General features: G+C 35.9%; 1 protein-coding gene across 5 annotated transcripts in view; it reads left to right on the forward strand.

Moving 5' to 3' along the window:
* LAMA2 (laminin subunit alpha 2) overlaps positions 1-20,133 on the forward strand; it is a 610,905-nt gene that overhangs the window by 285,433 nt on the left and 305,339 nt on the right. For all 5 annotated transcript variants that reach the window (XM_034669120.1, XM_034669119.1, XM_034669121.1 and 2 more), the window contains exons 10-12: positions 2,456-2,616; positions 15,496-15,636; positions 17,777-17,950. In XM_034669120.1, coding sequence (XP_034525011.1) covers positions 2,456-2,616; positions 15,496-15,636; positions 17,777-17,950 — 476 coding nt within the window. The remainder of the gene's footprint in view (positions 1-2,455; positions 2,617-15,495; positions 15,637-17,776; positions 17,951-20,133) is intronic.

The raw sequence follows: 20,133 nt of genomic DNA on the forward strand, positions 1-20,133 counted from the left end.
CATCTGCCAGCTATGCTATCTTAACAAACAAATTAATTTCTCTGTGCCTTAGTTTCCTCATTTGTAAAATGGGAAACATAATAACATTTACCTCATTTTGAGGTTTTGAGTATTAACTGAATTAATCCATGCATCATATGTAGTGCTAAGCATAATGCCTAGCATAAAATAAGTGCTATTTAATTGTAAGGTGTGATTATGTTTATTTGGGGTTATCTTTGTTAGATTTTGATACCAAATTTTTACTAGCTTCATAAACTAAGTTACATAGCTCTCCACGGTTTAAATACTTCATAAGAATTCAAACTTTAAAAACAGAGTAAAAACTAATTGCTACTAAAATATTTTTGTGGTAATCTTTGATTATTTGTTCTCTTTTGATATCATTGATTATCTTTAACGTTCTGTTTTGCCTTATTTTGTTTCTGTTTATTTTTCAGATCTTCCTACTTTCCTGTGGTATTCATTTGTTTTTTTCTCTTTTTTTTAAATAATTACATGAATTAAATTTTAAGTTATTTGCATTTTTTAATGTATTTAAGCTTAAAAGTTTACTTTTGGCTACCCTTTTTTTCTTCTGGATCTCATAAACATTGTTAAGTTCCTTTCTCACTGTTGTTAAATTCTACTTAGAAAACTATTTAATCACAATTAAGATTTGATTTTCTCTTTCACCCAAGAGTTAAAAGGAGAAATATTTATTTTTTAATTTTTGACTGGTGGAATTTTTTGTAAGATTCTATTGTCATGCTTGATATTTCAAATTACTTCAATCCTAATTTATTACAACATTTTTTACAAATACAGAAGTAGTAATTTGTGTTAAGGAAACAAGACTTAGATCATTTCTGCTTTGAGAAATTGAGCATTTTTGTAGATTAATGATGAGCTTCAATAGGTGGGTACATAGAATATAATGTGTAATTCAGCAATAGTAGATAATTCATGTTTTTCTATGTCTTTTTTTCTGATTCATCTACAGATATTTGAAGTGAGTAGGTTAATGTCATTCTCAGCCACTAATTTTGGCCAGTTTCTCTTTGAGCCCCCAAATCAGTTGTTGTCTATATATTTTTGTACTTAAAATTAGTGCTTCTATGTAGTTTAAACATAATAACCTAAGTCATGGTTTTTTTATTGTATTGTCATCAATGTAAAATGAGGGCTTGTCCTAATGAATCTTTTTTTTTTTTTAAGTATTTATTTATTTGAGAGATAGAAACAGAGACAGAAAACATGAGCGGGGTCGGGGGAGGGGGCAAAGAGAGCGNAATCTTTTTTTTTTTTTAAGTATTTATTTATTTGAGAGATAGAAACAGAGACAGAAAACATGAGCGGGGTTGGGGGAGGGGGCAAAGAGAGCGGGTGAAACAGACTCCCCCGCTTTTCAGGGAGCCTGCAATGGGTCTCAAACCCAGGACCCTGGGGACATCCCAGCTGAAGGCAGATGCTTAACCGACTGAGCCACCGAGGCGTCCCCTAATGAATCTGTTTTCACTGGATTCTACTTTGGCCATTAATAATATTACAGCTCTAATATGCTCTCTTAATGTAGATTTACATTCTTTTTTTTTAATATTTCTTATCATTTTGCGAATCTCTCCTGAACATTACATGCACGTAGCTTTGACAGAAGCATAAGACCGTGAACTCATTTACATATGATTAGCATGTGGGTTCGACAGTCTTCCTCTCATTCTGCTGTGTGCTTTCCCCTTGTAATGTTCCTTTCCTTCTTTCTCCCTTCCTTTCCTGTTTTGAGTGGACTATATTTCACTGATTTACTCTTATACTTTCCCAGATTTGAAAGTCAATAACTTGTATTTATTCATCTGCATTTTTCATTTTTCTAATCAAAGAAAAGAATAAAAAAAAGTCTTTTACATGTCTCTATTTAAAAAGAAAAAGTAAATTTAAACTGCTTTCGTTGTCCTCTATGTCTTGTCCTCAAAATATCTATTCCTGTGAACTCTCAGTCTTTTTTTGTTGTTGACTCAGTGATGTCATACTTCGATGATTGTTGTTTAATTTGGGGGTTAAGCAGTATATTTTTACTCCCCAGGTGCTTTTCCATCTCATGATAGTCTGAGTTATGAAGCAACAGGTATCACAGGTCACTGCTTATTCTTCGAGCATCATCAATCAGTTATGGAAATGAATCCTTGATCATCGTGACAGTTTTTCTGTAGCCTTAGTTTTGGTAGAAGCTTTGAGATTTTCTCTTTTTTTTTTCATTCTTAATATTTTTAAAGATATGTAAGAGCTGCTGTATTAGCAACTTGCAGCCAGCTTTTAATGAAGCCATATTTCCTTCGGTTTTAATTTTTCTTTATTGATATTCATGAATTAGTGTCTGTGTCAAAATAGAATTTTAAACGTTACTATCATTAAAGCCTTAGGAACTGAATTGTGTGTTTGTTTTTCAATTGTCAATATGTGGCTTGTCTTCCCTTAGGCCTGGCACCTGGATCTTGTCATTGCAAACCTGGCTTCAGAGGCGTGAGCTGTGACCGTTGTGCCCGGGGCTACACTGGCTACCCAGACTGCAAGCCCTGTAACTGCAGTGGTGCAGGGAGCACAAATGAGGACCCTTGCTTTGGACTCTGTAACTGCAAGGTGTGTTGTGTATGCCAGTAAAGTCTCTTGTCAAGGCAGAAGGTCCTTTTCCTTTGCTTCTCTGTTCTGTTCTGTCTATTGACATTAAGCCAATTGTAACAACTTCTCCTGTAAATATCCACCATCTTTTCTACTTGTGGTCCTCCTCTAAGTGTCTTTACAACCAGATTCACTGCTTCCAAACATCGACCATTTGTCTAAAAACCCACCAACTCAAGAAGGACCAGTCACCTTAAGAAGAGGTATCATTTATAGCAAAAAACACTTTCCCCCCATGACCTAGCTCTTGTCTGTGAATTAAAAAATAGACAGCATTACAAATAGCAACCTTGTAAAACGACTATACACTCAAACCTACCATAGCTTTGTATCTAACTGAAAATAATTCTGCTGAGGGTTGCATTCTGGTGTTTTAAATAATCTCCTGAGATTTAGACCCAGATTGTCTGAAAATACTACATTCAGATTCTTCTGTTTTATCACCGAAAATGTAAGAAGCCCTAGTGGAATTGATTAAAGCCTCAATTTTTCCTCCTAAGTGTACTTTCAGAAATACGACTTTATCTGTTGTATATACTCAGCTAATAGCTCATCATGGTAATGCCAAGGGATGCGTTACAACCACAGTTTGTACACAGAGAGGGGAAGAGGCAAGCGCAAGTCTAAAGTGATAGAACTGATTTCCTTTAGCTCTGCTAATCAGTTCCCAAACGCTGGGATTAAGCAGTGTTACCTACATTAGTGGAGAGAATGTACAATCCATTGAAAAGCTTAGCATGCCATACTGATATAAAAATGAATGTTACTTTTTGTTGTTGTTCTCAATCACGGTTGGAACTTTAAGAACCTTTATTAAATCATTAGTCTTATCTAGGAAGCTGTAAATCATATGCTTCCATTTGTTATGTGTGTATGTGCATACAGACATTAGAGTATAACGCAAAAAGTAAATATTTATATTAATGTGAAGTGCGTATCTATCGGGACAAGAATGTTTGAATGAACAAGCTAAAATTATAATAGTTACATAATAGGCATATGTTATATCATGGGTCATTTAGGTGCTTTTTTTTTCTGACGACTTAAACTACACAACTCCTGTCTGTAAACTGGCAGAAAGTCCATCTATAGTAAAAGTTCTCATGTACTGGAACATAGTAAATTTTCTAGATATAGTACATTTTATTCCAATGTTTTTTGAAATGACAAATTGCCATAGCGCAGACCAAGACTGTGTTGCCATCTGGGGGTGATCGCTTGTTCAAGGAGACCCCTGGTCTTCATCCTGTGTGTCTTTTTGGACAATCCTACAGGCTTAGTTCATCTTCTCTAATATTTACCAAAACATAGCTTGTATGGATTTTATTTCTTTCACAAAACTCCATGGAAATCTCTAACTTTTATCAGTTGTTCAAATAAAGGACAGGCAGAGTTGAGCTTAAATGGAAGAGAAGTCTCCTGAGTCTCTAGAAAACAGGAAATCAAACTGAAAAAAAGAAGGGGAATGTTTTTCTATACCTACTGTTCATACACTGGAGATGTCTGGTATTTGCCAGGAAAGGGTAACAAGTCAGGGAGGGATGCAGGCCTCAATTTTTCTTTCCTTTGTTAAGTATGGAGGGAAAAGGCTAGAACAAGAGGCTTAGAGTCACCAGCAGGACTCCGAGGGGAGCTCCCTGAGCTCCTGCCTGCCCCCACCCCCGACTCTCGGCCTGCCTCTGTCTTGTACCGAGCGATTATAGTCCTAGTTAAGAAACATGCCTCCTACAAAGACACTTGAAGTTCTACACAGACAGTTAAAGCACAAAAAAAGAGCAATTAAGAAATCATAAAAGAATAAATAAGTAAGTAACATCATTAAAGGAGTGGCCCTTCAACTGTGTGGTATTTTAAATAGGTGACTATAACCTCTTAGATAAAGCTAAATGCTTTTTTTTTTTAGGATAAAAACTTGCAGAAAACAGATTTCAATAGACATCTGCATAATTTTTAAAATCACTAGTAATATGCATACAGCAAGTGAATTATATCATAATATGCATGCATGTAATGTACTATAGTTAAGTACCTATAGTATCTTGTTTGAAAGAATAATAAATACCCAGTGTTCCAACACAATATGCATACAATTTAAATACTGAACAGATATTTATTAATGTAGAGAGAAATGTGGCAGGTCATCCTGTTTTACGAAAACACGATTAGACATAGGTTTGTCTGCTGGTTATTTGAAACAATACGAATCGATTGAAATGGTATTTAACAAATAATACTTCATTGAGCAGCTCAGGTACTGGAGACTTAAATTCAAGTAAAATGATATCAATATAAAGGCTCATTTCCAAAATGCATATTAACCAGTAAACATGTGCACATTTATTTGGTTACACTACGACATGTAATGAGGTGTTTTTTTTTTTATAATTTTCATTAGGAAGAAATATCGCCTTTACTGAAGTATGTAGACATTTTAAGAAGGCACTTGGTTATGAAGTTTGGGGTCTAAGTATCTTTCTATTGTAAAGTTTAAATGGCTAATGTTCTGGTGAGATATTGTCCTGAGAAAAAATGGACGGCCCTTCTGCCACTTCAAGTACAAGTATGCTGGATGAAACAGAGTAAATAAATTTGTAAGCATGTTGATTCAAGAAAGAGAGGGAAATTTCTAGATATCAGACCCAAAAGGGAAATCTAAGTTAATAAGCATAAGCCCAAACCAAGCTGATCAAGGAAGGTCATGGGGTGGGGACTGGGAGGCTGGTCTTAATCCAAATATAGGTTCAGGTTGGGAGTTTTAATGGTCTCTCTAGGACTTGACATTAGGATTTGGACTCACGGAGAGAAATTAAAACTAAGTTCACTTACGCTTAGACTCTAGAATTGTCCCCTGACAGGCACTAGAAAATTCCACTTGTGAGGGCAGTGACAACAGTTAACTTTCTTTCTCCTTCGGGGATCTAGGTGGGGAAAAATTAGTGTGTAGTGAGGAAGCAAACACCCAAAGATGTATGCCACATGGGAACGGGGTCAGTTTTATTCTCCCTTTATGTTAGAATTCAACAAGTCAGGCAAGTGGTATTCCCACAAGAAAGAAAGTGCAGTGTCACCCGATGGTGAGCTCACCATAAAGCAGTATACTCCACAAAAGGAAAATAACTACAAAATGAAATCGGAAGCCACAAAAGTCAGAATGTTTGTACACTAAGAAGAATAAGATAGTCTGAAAGAATTTGTATAAACACAGAAGTATATACTTTTCATATTAATCATAAAAATATGTGAAAAAATGTGTAATCATTAAAATAAGATATGAAGATAAAAGAATTAAAAAAGAATAGGAAAAAACAGTACAAAATAGGGCCCTATATTAAAATAAATAAGCAGCTTTGGAAAATAAATCAATATCATTTACTTCTAGAAATAAAAATTGTATATAGTTGAAGTTTAAAATTCAGTGAATGGGCTGAGCAAAAGATTAGAAACTGCTTAAGAGAGAATTAGAAATGCAGACCTGAAGAAATTACCTATTAACTGACATAAGGAGGTAAAGAAATGAAATTATGACATGCTAAGTGGCATGGCTCATAGAAGGATAAATTGAACAAAAGGAGAAGAGACTAGATAAAATAGGTGAGTAAGAATATCCAAAAATGATGGAGCGAAGAGCTGTTAAGAATTAAAGAAAATTCGGGGGCGCCTGGGTGGCAAAGCGGTTAAGCGTCTGCCTTCCGCTCAGGGCATGATCCCAGCGTTATGGTATCGAGCCCCATATCAGGCTCCTTGGCTATGAGCCTGCTTCTTCCTCTCCCACTCCCCTTGCTTGTGTTCCCTCTCTCGCTGGCTGTCTCTATCTCTGTCGAATAAATAAAATCTTTAAAAAAAAAGAATTAAAGAAAATTCAACATTTTCTGTTTGAAGAAGATAAAAAAGAAATCTACCACCAAAGCTCCTAGCAGAAAATTTGCCCATGAGTTAAGATTGAGAGAAGAAGTGTTAAATATATTAGATACATTTCTATTGTGTATGTCATATCCTATGTACTAGAGACAAATATGTATCATATGTGCAAGAGACAAGTATCAGATCACTGTGTGTGTTTATCATTCTCAGTCCAACTGCACTGAAAACACTGCTTGATGATGTACGTACTTCAGCAAGAAGGATACTGAAACCAGAAGAGAGTTCCACTGGCTTGAAGAATGCAAGCCTCAGTTTAAAAAAGCAATAGAATTTCTATATGTCAGTGATAAACAATTAGAAAATGTAATGACAATATTTAGAATAGCAACAAAAACTATATGATACCTAGAAATAAGTATTTTTAAATGGAGATACTTTTTAAGAAGGTTATTGAAGAACATAAGTTAAAATTTTAAATGGGGAGATAAGCAAATCCTGGGGAAAACCTGGAGAAGTGGAAATGTTTACAGCTGCTGTCATTTGGGTAAATTAGTACTACGACCTTAGAAGGACAGTAAGGTATCGTATCTGGTATTGTTAAGATGATGCAGTCTTGTCAGTCAGCAACTCCACATCTAGACATTCATGCTAAAGAAACTTGTACAATGTGGAGAAAGAAGCCAAGAGAAGATGTTCACCACATACCTACTTGTTCTGATAAAAAATTAGAAAAAATCGAAATATCCATACATCAGGAAGAAAAATGAAGTGCAATATATTCATAAAATCTGATACAAGGAACAGTTCCAGTGAATGAAATAGGTCCTCATTGATAAATTTCAGAAACTTTAGTTGAGGCGAGGAAAACCAATGTCATTATATGGTCATTTGTGTGAATTTGTAAGATATAAAACAGTTTTATATTGTGTGGACACACACATATATAAATTAAAATTTTTTAAATACACTGATATGTACTAATTTCAGAAGAATAGTTAACTCTAGAGAAAAGGGGGAAGGACTAGGATAGAAGTGAAGTGAGATTCAAATATGCCTAAATATTCCTTTAAAAATACATCTGAGGCACACATGGAAAAATGTTAATATTTTTTAACCTCCTGGTTATGGGTAATAGATAATTGTCATATGTACTTTTCTGGCACTTTAAAATAATTCCTAATTTAAAATTCCTTTAATTAAAGGAAAAAAATATTTCCTAATTTGAAAAGAGGTAAATGAAATTAATATGTATCAGCTACTACCAATTTTACACATAGATTTTTCTGTTATACCCTTGTTTAGACAATGATATTAATGAACATCATCCTCATTATATTTCAAAATAAGGAAACAACGCTAGCTCAAGATACGAAAATACTAATTTTTATGCATTATTAACATTTTTAAAATTCCTCTATCTTCTGTGAATTACCAGAAGCAAGCATTCTCAGATGTATAAGTCAGTTGAATGTAAATGCTCTTCAGACTCTTGGTATTTATTTTAAGTACCACATGCTAGACTTTGGCTCTTTTGAGGTTTGGTGTCGTGTTATCCATTCAAAGGCCATTGGATTGCAGACTCAGATACATAATATAAACTGACCTTGATCTACATTGGAACATGTGCTTTTATTTTATCAAAGTCTTATAATAGAAAGATAAATAGTGAAGTAAAAGATTAGAAATCAAAGTGTATTTTCATCATGCTTAGCTTTGGGTTTTTTACTGCACTTCCCATTGAGTCCTTACTGGCCCACAAGCTTATGTGATCTGACCTTGGGTTATCTTCCTAGAATGTTCTGGAGCTTCAGTCCCTATCTTCCAGCCTGGCTTACATTCCTTGGAGGCACCAAGCTCTTTCTGGAATTTCAGAATCTATTTAGATGGGTGAGAAAACCTCACCACTGGCTTTGCTCTTTGCTTAGCTACGCAGTTTCCAAGGCACATCTCCACTTTCTTAAGTTGGGATCCAGGATCCCCTGATGGAAATCATTCTCCTACCGTAATCACTTGTAAAATCTTTATCTTTTCCTTTATTATCTTTTCACAACTTGCAATCTATTTAATGTCAATCTCACTTCTCTTATTTATTTTCTTCATCGATCAATAAGAAGCTGACAGTGACTCATACATAAAAAAGAATGAAAAAAGAAAATGAAACAATTGTGAAGATTTGAAAGTCACTTAAATTGGCTGATTCATGTTTCTTGATGTATAAAATGATAATATTAAATCTTTTTCGCCTCTCAATGGGTGTAAGTGTAACATCGAAGCCTTGTGCAAGTATAAGGGATAATCATAAATACCTACTAATTACTTTTTCTGTTTATTTATATTTCTTTTTACAAGTAGAGGTAAGTTTCCACTCTTTTCCTCTAATAAGATTTTCATGGTATGTGCTAAGATTTTTATTGTTTTTGCATTTCCCTTTTTCCCATTTGTATACAGGAATGATCACCTCATTAACTTGTTAGGCTTGAACCCTAGGCATTTCTACAAAAATGATTCAATTTATATGTTTGATCCTGAATCTAAATTACAGATGTAAATTTTTTAGCATGAAAAGTGCATCCCGGAATCTGTCTCTTGCAACAGCGACAGTTGAGAAATATTATGTTAATCAATTTTTTAATAGTAAAAGCTATACTTGTGCAAAGTGAGAACTCCTTTTCTTTTATTTCCTTCTCTCTTCCTAACCACCAATTACTTATTATTTAGCCATGGAACAGTGTATTTAAAGAGCAAGCGCTCAACAAATACTGCTAATTAGCTAATTATCCTTCTTTTGTTAACTCCTTTTAATACTTGGATGCATTAGAATGAAGGCCATAACAGAGGAAAATCTGTAATCGACTACAAACACCCCAAGAAACAGGCATGACCGAAACATTCCTGGAGCAATTATCACAAAAAATGACTTAAATGTCACTGGAGATACTCCGGGTAGCTTTGTCAATAGAATTCCCAATTGACTAACAATCACAGTTAAACATGTGCTGCTGAAGTTGTACCTAATTTATAAGAAGGCGGCTTCCTGAGAACAGATACAGGGAACCGATCGTGACTCTATTTCTCTAGAGAGAGCCTGTGCTGAGGAAACTCTAGCAAAAAGAAAATTGGTGTCAACCCAACAGTATCTGACTTTAAGAAAAAAGAACCTAGTAAGGTTTCTCTAATTCAACTTTGCTTTTAGAGGAAAAGACTACTAAAGGAGAAATTTCGGGCAGTTATTATAAATATTTTGTAGGGAAGGCCACAGCATATCTCCTTATCTACTCAGCTAAATATGTACAATAATAATATGTGTCTAAAGCACGCATGTCTCCCTAAGGGGATGAAAATTGGTTCTAAGAGGGGTGAAAATACCATTTTCATTTTACGTATACGGCAAACATACTCACACAGTGCATCTGTACGTAGAGTATATCTGCGGAATGAAGATTTCATGGTGAGGATGATTGGGAAAAAATAACAAGGTAATGAAATAGGCTCCTTAGGGGCTTGAAAATAAAAACGAGGCTGGGATGTGCTGGTCTAAAGTGAAGAGACATTGTTTATTTATTAATTATTTAGCATGGAAAAAAGGTTGACTATTATTTGTTGCTATTTAATTATTTTAATATAACCAACCAGAATAATGGTTTAGAAACCAAGAAAGTGGAATATTTGGTTTTAAGAAAATATGGTGATATGAGGGAATATTAATCTCTAGAGTGGAAGTCGGGAGCATTCTAGAAATTACCTATTTCATGGGCTTTAGTGTAAAAATGACCAGTAAATTGGTAAATTACAAAAAAAAATCTATTGAATTCTATTAGACTCTATATAAATAAAATATTAAAATTACTGGATTGACAAAAACTGTCCATTTGAATGCTGAGAGAGAATAAATTAGACCCCCCCTTTTGTTTACATAAACAGAATAATCTTCAAAAATTTTATTAAATTATGTGTTAACTCTTTTTGAAGTTGATCAGTACAAAGAAGTAATAGAATGATAGCTAAAGGAGAGAGAAATCTTGACCAAAGTAGCATTTGGGCTGGAAGTTGCAAGCTCACCATTGTTAGGTATTTAGGATACATTCCTTTGACACCTGTCTTATTTTTCCTTCAGAGGCATGGAGGACTCTGGAAATGAATCTGGTGTCCGACTCACAGCATGTCCTCAGTAACCCTTCTGGGGCAGTGACTTCCTTTTGCCTTGTAGTATACGTATTTGTCCATACTCTCACCTCCTTTGCCATAATCCTCCTGAACGTCCTTATATTCCCTCAGTCATCTCGAAGAATGCTTTATGTGTGGGAGATCACCTTTGATTTGATGGATGAGTGAGTAATAATAGCAAATAAGGGAATAGTGAAAAATAATGTAGAGAGCTTTTATTAATAATTTGATACTGACAGCATAGTAAATTAAATTGCTCAAGGAACTGACTCATAAAGCAGATGATTCATTCTCAATCGGAGAATCAAAAATTTAAGTCCGGACCATTCATATCAAAAGGATCTTCCAAAAATGAATCAGGAAGATAATCATAGCTGCTTCATGTATGACATTGTTGATGGAACACAAAGAAGTTTTGAAAAAGCAATTATGTACCTTGGAAGCCATAAAAAAAAAAAATTGAGAACCAAGCTGCCGAGATCGTCTATGTTAGCAAACTACTAGAAGGTGGGGAACTTGTCTCTATGAAAGTTCAGTATAAGTCCTGGAACATTATGCCTTTGTGTTTGAATTGTGCCACTCTAAAATATATTAAATATCAGACTGTGATGTTTTCACCGTTTTGAATCTAATATCATCTGAAAGAAAACTTTAGAAAAAATCCCTAAATAAGAAATCACTTAGATATACTCTCTCAAGGGAGATTGGAAAAGGAGAAAGGGGGGCGTCTGGGTGGCTTAGTCATTAAGTGTCTGCTTTCAGCTCAGGACGTGATCCCGGTGTTCTGGGATCGAGCCCCACATCAGGCTCCTCTGCTGGGAGCCTGCTTCTTCCTCTCCCACTCCCTCTGCTTGTGTTCCCTCTCTCACTGGCTGTCTCTCTCTCTCTGTCAAATAAATAAATAAAATCTTTAAACAAAAAAAAAAAGGAAAAGGAGAAAGGAAGTATAGAACCTGCTATAACTAATTAATTCTCTACAAGTTGAGACATGACTAGAAAGCAGAGCTCTAGTGATCTAAAAAGATTTTATCCTCAATTCATCTTCCTGTCCGTCTCAAAAGGCCCTTTTAGTTAGGCCATGGGGACAGATATATAAGTTGGTACTATATGTACCATATTTACTATTTAATTTTGGCTTAATATTTGTCTGTTTTAGAACCTGAGAACAATTAGAACCAAGCACTTTTTAATCCAATGAACCTAGCTACCACTCACTAAAGAAAAAAATATGGTCCAGACTCAGGACTAAATAAGTAGGAGTCTAGAAACTTAAAGTTGTGGCATGAAGCTGACATACTATGCAATCATGAGTAAGGTCTATGCAGATCTTATAGAAATTGATCATTACTTGTGTGGAGGTTCTTGAAATGAGCATGGGGGGTGGAACAGGATTAACTTGACAACCAGTAAAAAGATCTAAAATATTTTGGTTCAAAGATTTGTCACAACAAACAAAGCAAAGCTATCCCTTTGTATAACCTGTTTTTATAGGTATAAACATCCTAGTACCTTTACCATGGTGTGTTGGGTGTCCTCAAGATCACATTCGTTATCAGTGACTCATTAGAAGGACTCACAGAATTCTGAAAAGTTGTTGTACTCACCCTAATGCTTTATTCCAGTGAAAGAATATAGATTAAAATCAGCAAAGACAAAGGTGCATAGGGAAGAGTCTAGAAGAGACCAACTGCAAACTTCCAGTTATCCTCTCCCAATGGAATCATACAGAACGTATTTATTCCTCCCAGCAACAATGTATGACAACACTTACAAAGTATTGCCAACCAAAGAAACTCACCCAAGTCTTGCTATTCAGGATTTTTATTGGGAGGTCAGTCATGCAGATATGAAGCTCTCTTATGACTGGCCAGTCTCCAGCTTCCCCAGAGATCAAACGGATACATCATGACTCAGGGCCCCACGTAGACAAAACTAGGCGTTCACCATAAATGGCACTGTAAGCTGATAAATGTGGCCCAGAGTCGTGGGTAAACAAAACCAGACATTCACCGTAAATGGCATTGTTAGCATGAACTGCCTGGTGTGATCCCTGGCCCCAGGTATACAAAGACATTTTTATCAAGCGGATAAAATATTCCAAGGGCTTATAGATTATCTCCCAGGAGCTGGTCAAGGGACGGTCTTTTCAGTTTAGACTATGCAGGGTTTGAGCACTCCAAGCCTATAGAATTAACCCTTTACTTCACCATATGGTGATGGAAGAATTCTTTGTACGAGTGTCTTGCCTTTCTTAGACATTTTACCTGTTCCTGCCAACATAGGTGCATCAAGTCTAGTTCTTTTGATTTACCTCCTGCTGAACGACCTATAATGATTTACCAATTCCTAAGAGAAAAGATCCATATCTCAGAGTAGCCTTGAAAGTTCATTATGTGAGGGCTTAGACACCGGAAGCCAAGTACCAAGTGCAGACCCTAGCAGACAGGAACTATTCAGTCTGTCTGTTTCAAAAGAATAAATAATGAAAGAATCTTCTACTCTTTGAATTATTTCTTGTTTCCAATCTCTTTGCTAACATAGGTCTTTCATTATATCTCCCCCCACAGGTTGAATTTTTAAACCATGCTTCAAAATTTAGGTCAAATTCCATTCCTGTCACAAAGCCTCCTCAAGCCTTTGTAGCACAATTAGTCCTTCCTCCTCTGTGTTCCCATAATTTAATTTCTCAGATGCATGATCCTCTTCTACCTTGAATTATAGTGGACTGTAAATGTATCATTTTACCCTGCTCTAGCTGTTGACTTTTAAAGGCAGAGACCTTGGCCTACCCATCTTCAGAGTCCCTAGAATTCCTACACTAATGTGTTGCTTCAGGTTATTAATTAATTGAATACTGAAATTATTTAACCATATTTTTCATGTTTCTATTACCAGGCTAAAACGGAGATAAGGAAAATGTAATGTCTAAAAATTTCAAATTGTTGAACTCAGTCTGAATCTCAGAAAAGTAGTATCATGAGCTTTCAAATTAGAGTAAATGAAAAGTAGATTAGACCGAGTGCATAAGAGCACAGTCTACAGAACAGCTGTACTGTGTCCTCAATGGGATAAGCTGAATTATAATTATAGAGGTGTTTCATCTTTCCCGCCTGTATACGCTTCTGAGGTTCCTCCCAAATTCAGGGCTTTGGGTAGTTATGTGTCACCATAGGTCTGAAATTAGTTTGAATAGCTTTGCTGACGTTTATTATCTGAAAATATCTGAAATCTGCCTTAGAAATAAAAGTTAGCAAGAATGTCTGTGGCAATAATTCAATTTGTATGTATATCAGGATGCTAAAATTTAACATGTGAAATGGGCCAGGAGAGCCCCCTTTGTTTAGGTTCCCAGTGATATAGAAGTGGTTGTGGCCTTAAATGGGTCATACAAATTAAGAGCAAAAGTTAATTTCAAATAAATTATTCTCTCGGATCCAAGCAGAACCTCTTTATTTGTCTATTCTTACAAATCTTGTTATTTTTTCACACTCTTATTCTCTTTCCTATTTTTTCTCCTGTGTTCTCAGACCGTATCAACCTTATCTTCTCCCCAATCTCGGTTTATTCAAAAAACAGTCATATTACACATCTACTGTGTGCATAGCACTTTGCTGTGGATGAAAAACATAGCCACCAAGAAATTCATTTAAAATTAGTAAAATTTTGTTTAGCTAGTGCTCAATGTTGTGCCAGGAACCCCAGCATTTTCTGGTACTATAAAAATAAGTAAGACAAGATTTCTGAATAGATTCTGGTATAGAACTGGAGAGAACAATCTCAGAAGGTATAGCTATGCTTTTTTTTGGTGGCTCTAATAGAGCAATGTCCAAAGGACTATGGGAACACAGCTGAGAGAGAAGTTCTGTAAGGAGAAGGAAAGCTTCAGAATTAAGGTAATGAAGGAATTCAAGGAAGAGAAAAAATGTGGAGTAAATGCAGGTGTAGGGAATACTGAGAATCTGTTTCCTAGAAAGCAAGGGGCCTTCATTTAGAAGTTATTAGTTAAGATTAACTGTTCTTTAAATTGAGAGACTATAGCCTTCCCAGTTTTTCATCAGATAATCAGCTTTCCCTGGCCCAAGTCCATGGTAGAGGCCTATCTATAAACAAATAATTTTTCAGTATGTTGGGACTAGGATTAATGATACCAATCTGGAGAGCAGTCACTGCACGAGATTTATTTTTCCCATATTATTACTATATGATTAACTGGCTACACCAATGTATTAAAGAAAACACTGTGAAAATTAACCAAGAAAAACTTTCCTCTTTTTCTGCTTAGTTGCACCAAGGAAATCTATGGCCATTTACTCCAGTTTCTCTCCCAGTCAGGTTCTTATGCTTGCCCCAAGTGTGTGCATTTTTAATATGTGATGTGGAAAGTATTTTGCCATCTGTATAATATCAACATGCTGTTACACATCCATTGGTTTAATTCTCTAATTTTATCATATATCCTGTGTTCTAAGAGGAAGTACTTCAACAACAGAGAATGGTAAACCAGACTGCATCCATTTTCGTCAGTGTAACTCACTGCTGTGTTTTTCATGGCATTTACTCCACACTCTTGACATACATGAAGATCAGAATTGTAGCTTATAAGACAGTAGAGTAGTATCCAATATCTTTTCACATCAGTGTGGCTAGAAAGGGGGTAGCTTAATAAGCAGTTTTTGAGCAGATTTTTTAAAATATCATTATACTTTAAGTATGGTTAAGGGGTAAAATGAAGAATACCCAGTTTCTGTTTTCCTTTCACAGTACTAGAAAGAGATGGTTCTATATCTTGAAGGGCATCTCTGTTTCTATTTGTAGGAGAATGTTGAAGGTGGGGACTGCAGTCGCTGTAAAGCTGGCTTCTTCAATTTGCAAGAGCATAATCATAAAGGTTGTGACGAGTGTTTCTGTTCCGGGGTTTCAGACAGATGTCAGAGCTCCTACTGGACCTACGGCCATGTAAGCAATACCTTTTCATTCTGTACCCTGCTCCATGTACCTCCTTGCTATTGTTCTTTTGCAAGAAATTTAAAAAAAATGGTTTTCTGGTAGTAAGTTTCTATTTACCATTATCATGAAGAAGGGATGGAATTTTCTTTCAAATGCTCTTTGTGTATCTTTGATCAAAGACTTAAAGTTTTTATTTGTAGCAATGTGAAGCCTGGAGTCTCTTAGAAATAGTAAATATTAGTCTTTTCAGTGTCCATGATTATTATGTGAAGCAGTAAGAGGACTAATGTGATTATAGCCCCAAAGGCATATGATTCAATCGGGAAAGCATCAGATTGTGACATGAAGAATTATGTATTCCATTCACCAATATTTTTGGTATACAAATTAAGAAGAATTGCTCCCTATTGCCTTTTCAACTCTTCACAGACAGTGGTTTGTGTCCTGATAGAGGAGGTATGAGAGGAAAATGGGACCCTCGGGGAATTTCAAATAGCTTGTATGGCAGCTCTTAAGACTACAGAGTAGCAGGACGCAAGCTGGAGAGAGAGAAGCCTCAAGGGGAATGAGAAACTCTACCTACCATACGGGGTTGCGAATGCTAAGTTGGATTCTTATACATGGAGAGCCACTGGAGTATTTTAGCAGGGGAGTGATAGGACCAGAGTTATGCTTTACAAAGATCACTTTTGCAGTAAACTACTTTCCAAACACCACTTCAACTTTAATCAGGTAAGTAATCCTTAACACAACTACCAAATGTTCTCTTCTGCCTGTATTTGCTTTTAAGTCAAGTCTAAAATATCATGAGTAGTTTCTGATTGTACTCTCATGTCTAAATCAGAATCTATGTACTATCAAATGTATTGCTTTAAGGGCAGATTGCATAGAACCAACAGCAATTAGACATCAAGCCCACTTCCTCCTCCTGTTTGTAGAGTTTCACCCCACCCTCTAGACTGTTCCACTAACATCAAAGTTTCGTGGTCCACAGAAGAGCAGAAGTGGCATTTAGCCTTGGTTTTCAGCAATTAGGTCCAACTGATACTTGCACTTCAGTAAGCCTTCTGGAAAGAACTTCCTCTGAATCTCACTGTGCTGTCTTAGAATCCCTGAAGGATGATGTCGGAAAAGAGGAGAGAAGGAAGTGACATATATCTTAAAGTCTAGTCCCAGCAATTCCACAACTTTGGGAGAAGGAGAATCAAATGACCTCTACATAAAAAAAAAAAATTAAAAAATATGTCATCCACATATTATCGCCATCACTATTCTGCTCCCCATCACCTACAGCACCAAGCCACTCACACACATCTAAGTGGGCCCCTGGTAGCCACAAACCTCAGTATCTTATGTTTTATACCAATTAGGTAGGGCAGTCTAAATTAGAATCGTAGCTCTATGCCCTCCCCCGGCCAGAGTCTAAAGATGGAAAAGCAAATCATCATGTGTTTCCTAATTTTTCCTTTAAGGCTCCTTCCTTTTCTGGGCCAAGGATCTAGGCTATGAATTCTTACAGCACTTGGAGCCCCATGGGAAGGACTAGGTATAGTATTGTGAGCTGTGGCCATAGCAACAGGCTGGTGGATTCAAATGTCCTTAAGCCTCAAAACTGAAATTTAATTAAATGAAAAGGGTGGAAATACTGAATGAAAAGCCACCTTTCAGGCACTTGCATATTTTATTTCTTTTCTTCCTGTGTTTTACAAATATATATAAGTAAAAGCTTTTGAAATTATTTTTCCCATAAGCAACAGGAAGTTATTAGTAGAATGAAAAATATGCAATTTAGAGCCCAACCATCTGATAATTTATACAATATTATAATCATTGTATAACTTTGAACAAATTTCTATTTTTAAGAAAGAAGTATTTAGAGTCATAACTTCTTAAAAAGCATTGGATCAATAAAATCAGATTACTACATATTACTCTCCAAACTCCTAGAATCAACAAGAACACAGTGAGAATCTATAACAAGTACATATGATAAGTTTCACATTTTCCACAGCTCTCCTATTTTTCTAAACTTTTATGTTTTTTTCTTTTTCCGAAAAATGGACATTATACAGAATAAGAAAGAGAAAGAAGTGGAGGTGGTTTTTGGTTTTGTTTTTTGTAAGTAAGATGATTGTGTCTTTTCTTGAAGATACAAGACATGCGTGGCTGGTACCTGACCGACCTCTCTGGCCGCGTTCAAGTGGCTCCCCAGCAGGATGATTTAGACCCGCCTCAGCAGGTCAGCATCAGCGTTGAGGAAGCCCACCGGGCCCTGCCGCAGGGCTACTACTGGAGGGCACCAGCGCCCTATCTGGGAAACAAGGTAAGTCCACACAGTGCTGGCTTCTAGGTACTTTGCTTTCGCGGATCAATATAGACAATGGGTTTTCTTAAGTAGTTTTTTAAAGAAAAGTCAGAGCAAATTCATGGTGCGTTAGGCTGCCAGAAGCAACTGGATCAGTTTAAGTTGGATGTTTCTCCCAGGCCCCCTGGGGAAAGGACAGACGTATACCAAAAGTTAATTGTCTATAGCATCCCTAATATACACTCTTACATAGTTGGTATTCTATGCTAACTGGTTTTTTTTTTGGTGGGGAGTTAGTCTCCAAGTCATTTTTATGCTAACTTTTTGAATGAATGAATACACTGATGAAGGCTCTAGGATATTTTTTGCAAAACCTCGAAGCTATTTTTATGAAACAAATGATAACTATTGGAAGAAACTGTCTTATGTTTCCTCGAAATAGCTGTTTTTCTGGAGTTGTCTGTGATAGGGTACTTACCGAAGTTTTCCTCACCTGTTCCTATTTTATTTCAAAGCTGATATTCAAGACAGCTAATTTTTCTACCTTGTATGAATGTTAATTGGAAATGAAATTTATTATATAACTAACTTGATGCTTGCCGTGAAGCTTCTGCAAACAACATATTTCCTGGAGCTCAGAAAGAAAACTACCCTAAAAGAAGTGCCAGATTAAAAACACGTTTGTTTTAAAGCCCACTCATACATATAGAAAAACATACACAGATAAACAAAAATACCAGCCTCAGAAATGCAGGTGGTTTTTTGGTTTTGTTTGTTTGTTTGCTTTGTATTCTATCTAGATAGGGGCCATGGTTTTTATTATTTTATTTTATTTTGCCTAAGAATTTGTTGGAAACCAAATTTGGTATAGAAATTCTAAATGATCTGCTTGTTTTGCAAAAGTTAGTACCTTATAACCTAATCACACCAGAAACTGTAACGGTGACAGAAAAATCCCTTAGCAAACTGTTGCTGTGTATGCCTCTGAGTTTTCACCTATAAGAATATAGTGTTGCTTTTGAAGAAATCGTTGATTAAACAAACAAAATATATTTGTTGTTAGTGGTTCTCTTGCACGACATATGAGTATCGAGAAAGAAAAATTTAGTAGTTCACATCTTATTTAGTGAGTGGGAACTGGTGATTTTAGCTGATTAAGAAAAAAAAAAATTTAGGGGCGCCTGGGTGGCACAGCGGTTAGGCGTCTGCCTTCGGCTCAGGGCGTGATCCCGGTGTTATGGGATCGGGCCCCACATCAGGCTCCTCCGCTATGAGCCTGCTTCTTCCTCTCCCACTCCCCCTGCTTGTGTCCCCTCTCTTCGTTGACTGTCTCTATCTCTGTCGAATAAATAAAGAAAATCTTTAAAAATAAATAAATAAATAAATTTAACTAATGGCCAGTTTCTTATTTTTAGCAGACTTCTAATGCTATTATGAAAAATGTGTTAATGAATAAAACATGTTTTTCAATGAATATTGAATACTTCAAGATAGATAGTGTATATGGCATAAAATTCTACAACTGTAATAAAAATCCAATTAAATATTTGCAAGGCCTTTTACAGCAAGAAAAGTTATTCTATCCTGTTCTGTTTAGGAACCTCCTGTATGCCCAAAAAAATTAAAATAACACGTAAGACTTGAATGTCTACAACTTAAAATTGTGGGGGGAGGGGGAAGATAAATACATAAACTGTCAAATTTTTTTGCCCCGGCTCTGAAGAGTTCAGAGAAGAGCCTTGGGTCAAAATTGGATGCGTTTCAAAGGTCTTATTTTTTTTTACAATGGTGAAATTTATTTAAGTTATAATAGAATATTCTTTACGGCATTTTCCATGTTTTTCCTTTGGTCATATGCTTTTTCTTTCTGTTGGCTGAAAATCAAACTGACATAAGGAAAGCGAGCAAATGGGATATTAAATAGCACCAGAGCAAAGAATTTGGACATCCTGTTCATAGTTGTTGGTGCCCAAAGATAACTTCCTTTATCCCGGCTGAACTGTTTCTTATAACCACCCACAATGAAGCACTTCATATTCCCTTTCAGATCATTTTCACATCAAAAAGCTGTGCTTGCCTGTGCTTCAATTTCCACTCAGTGAACAAAATAATGGTAACAGGGTGTGCAAATTGTTTGAATATGGAAGACATTTTTTAATGTAATGTGGAAGCCCTTGGTGGTTTACTGTCAGATATCTCAG

This window comes from Ailuropoda melanoleuca, chromosome 10 (assembly GCF_002007445.2).
Source record: "Ailuropoda melanoleuca isolate Jingjing chromosome 10, ASM200744v2, whole genome shotgun sequence".
In the NCBI taxonomy this organism is placed as follows: Eukaryota; Metazoa; Chordata; class Mammalia; order Carnivora; family Ursidae; genus Ailuropoda; species Ailuropoda melanoleuca.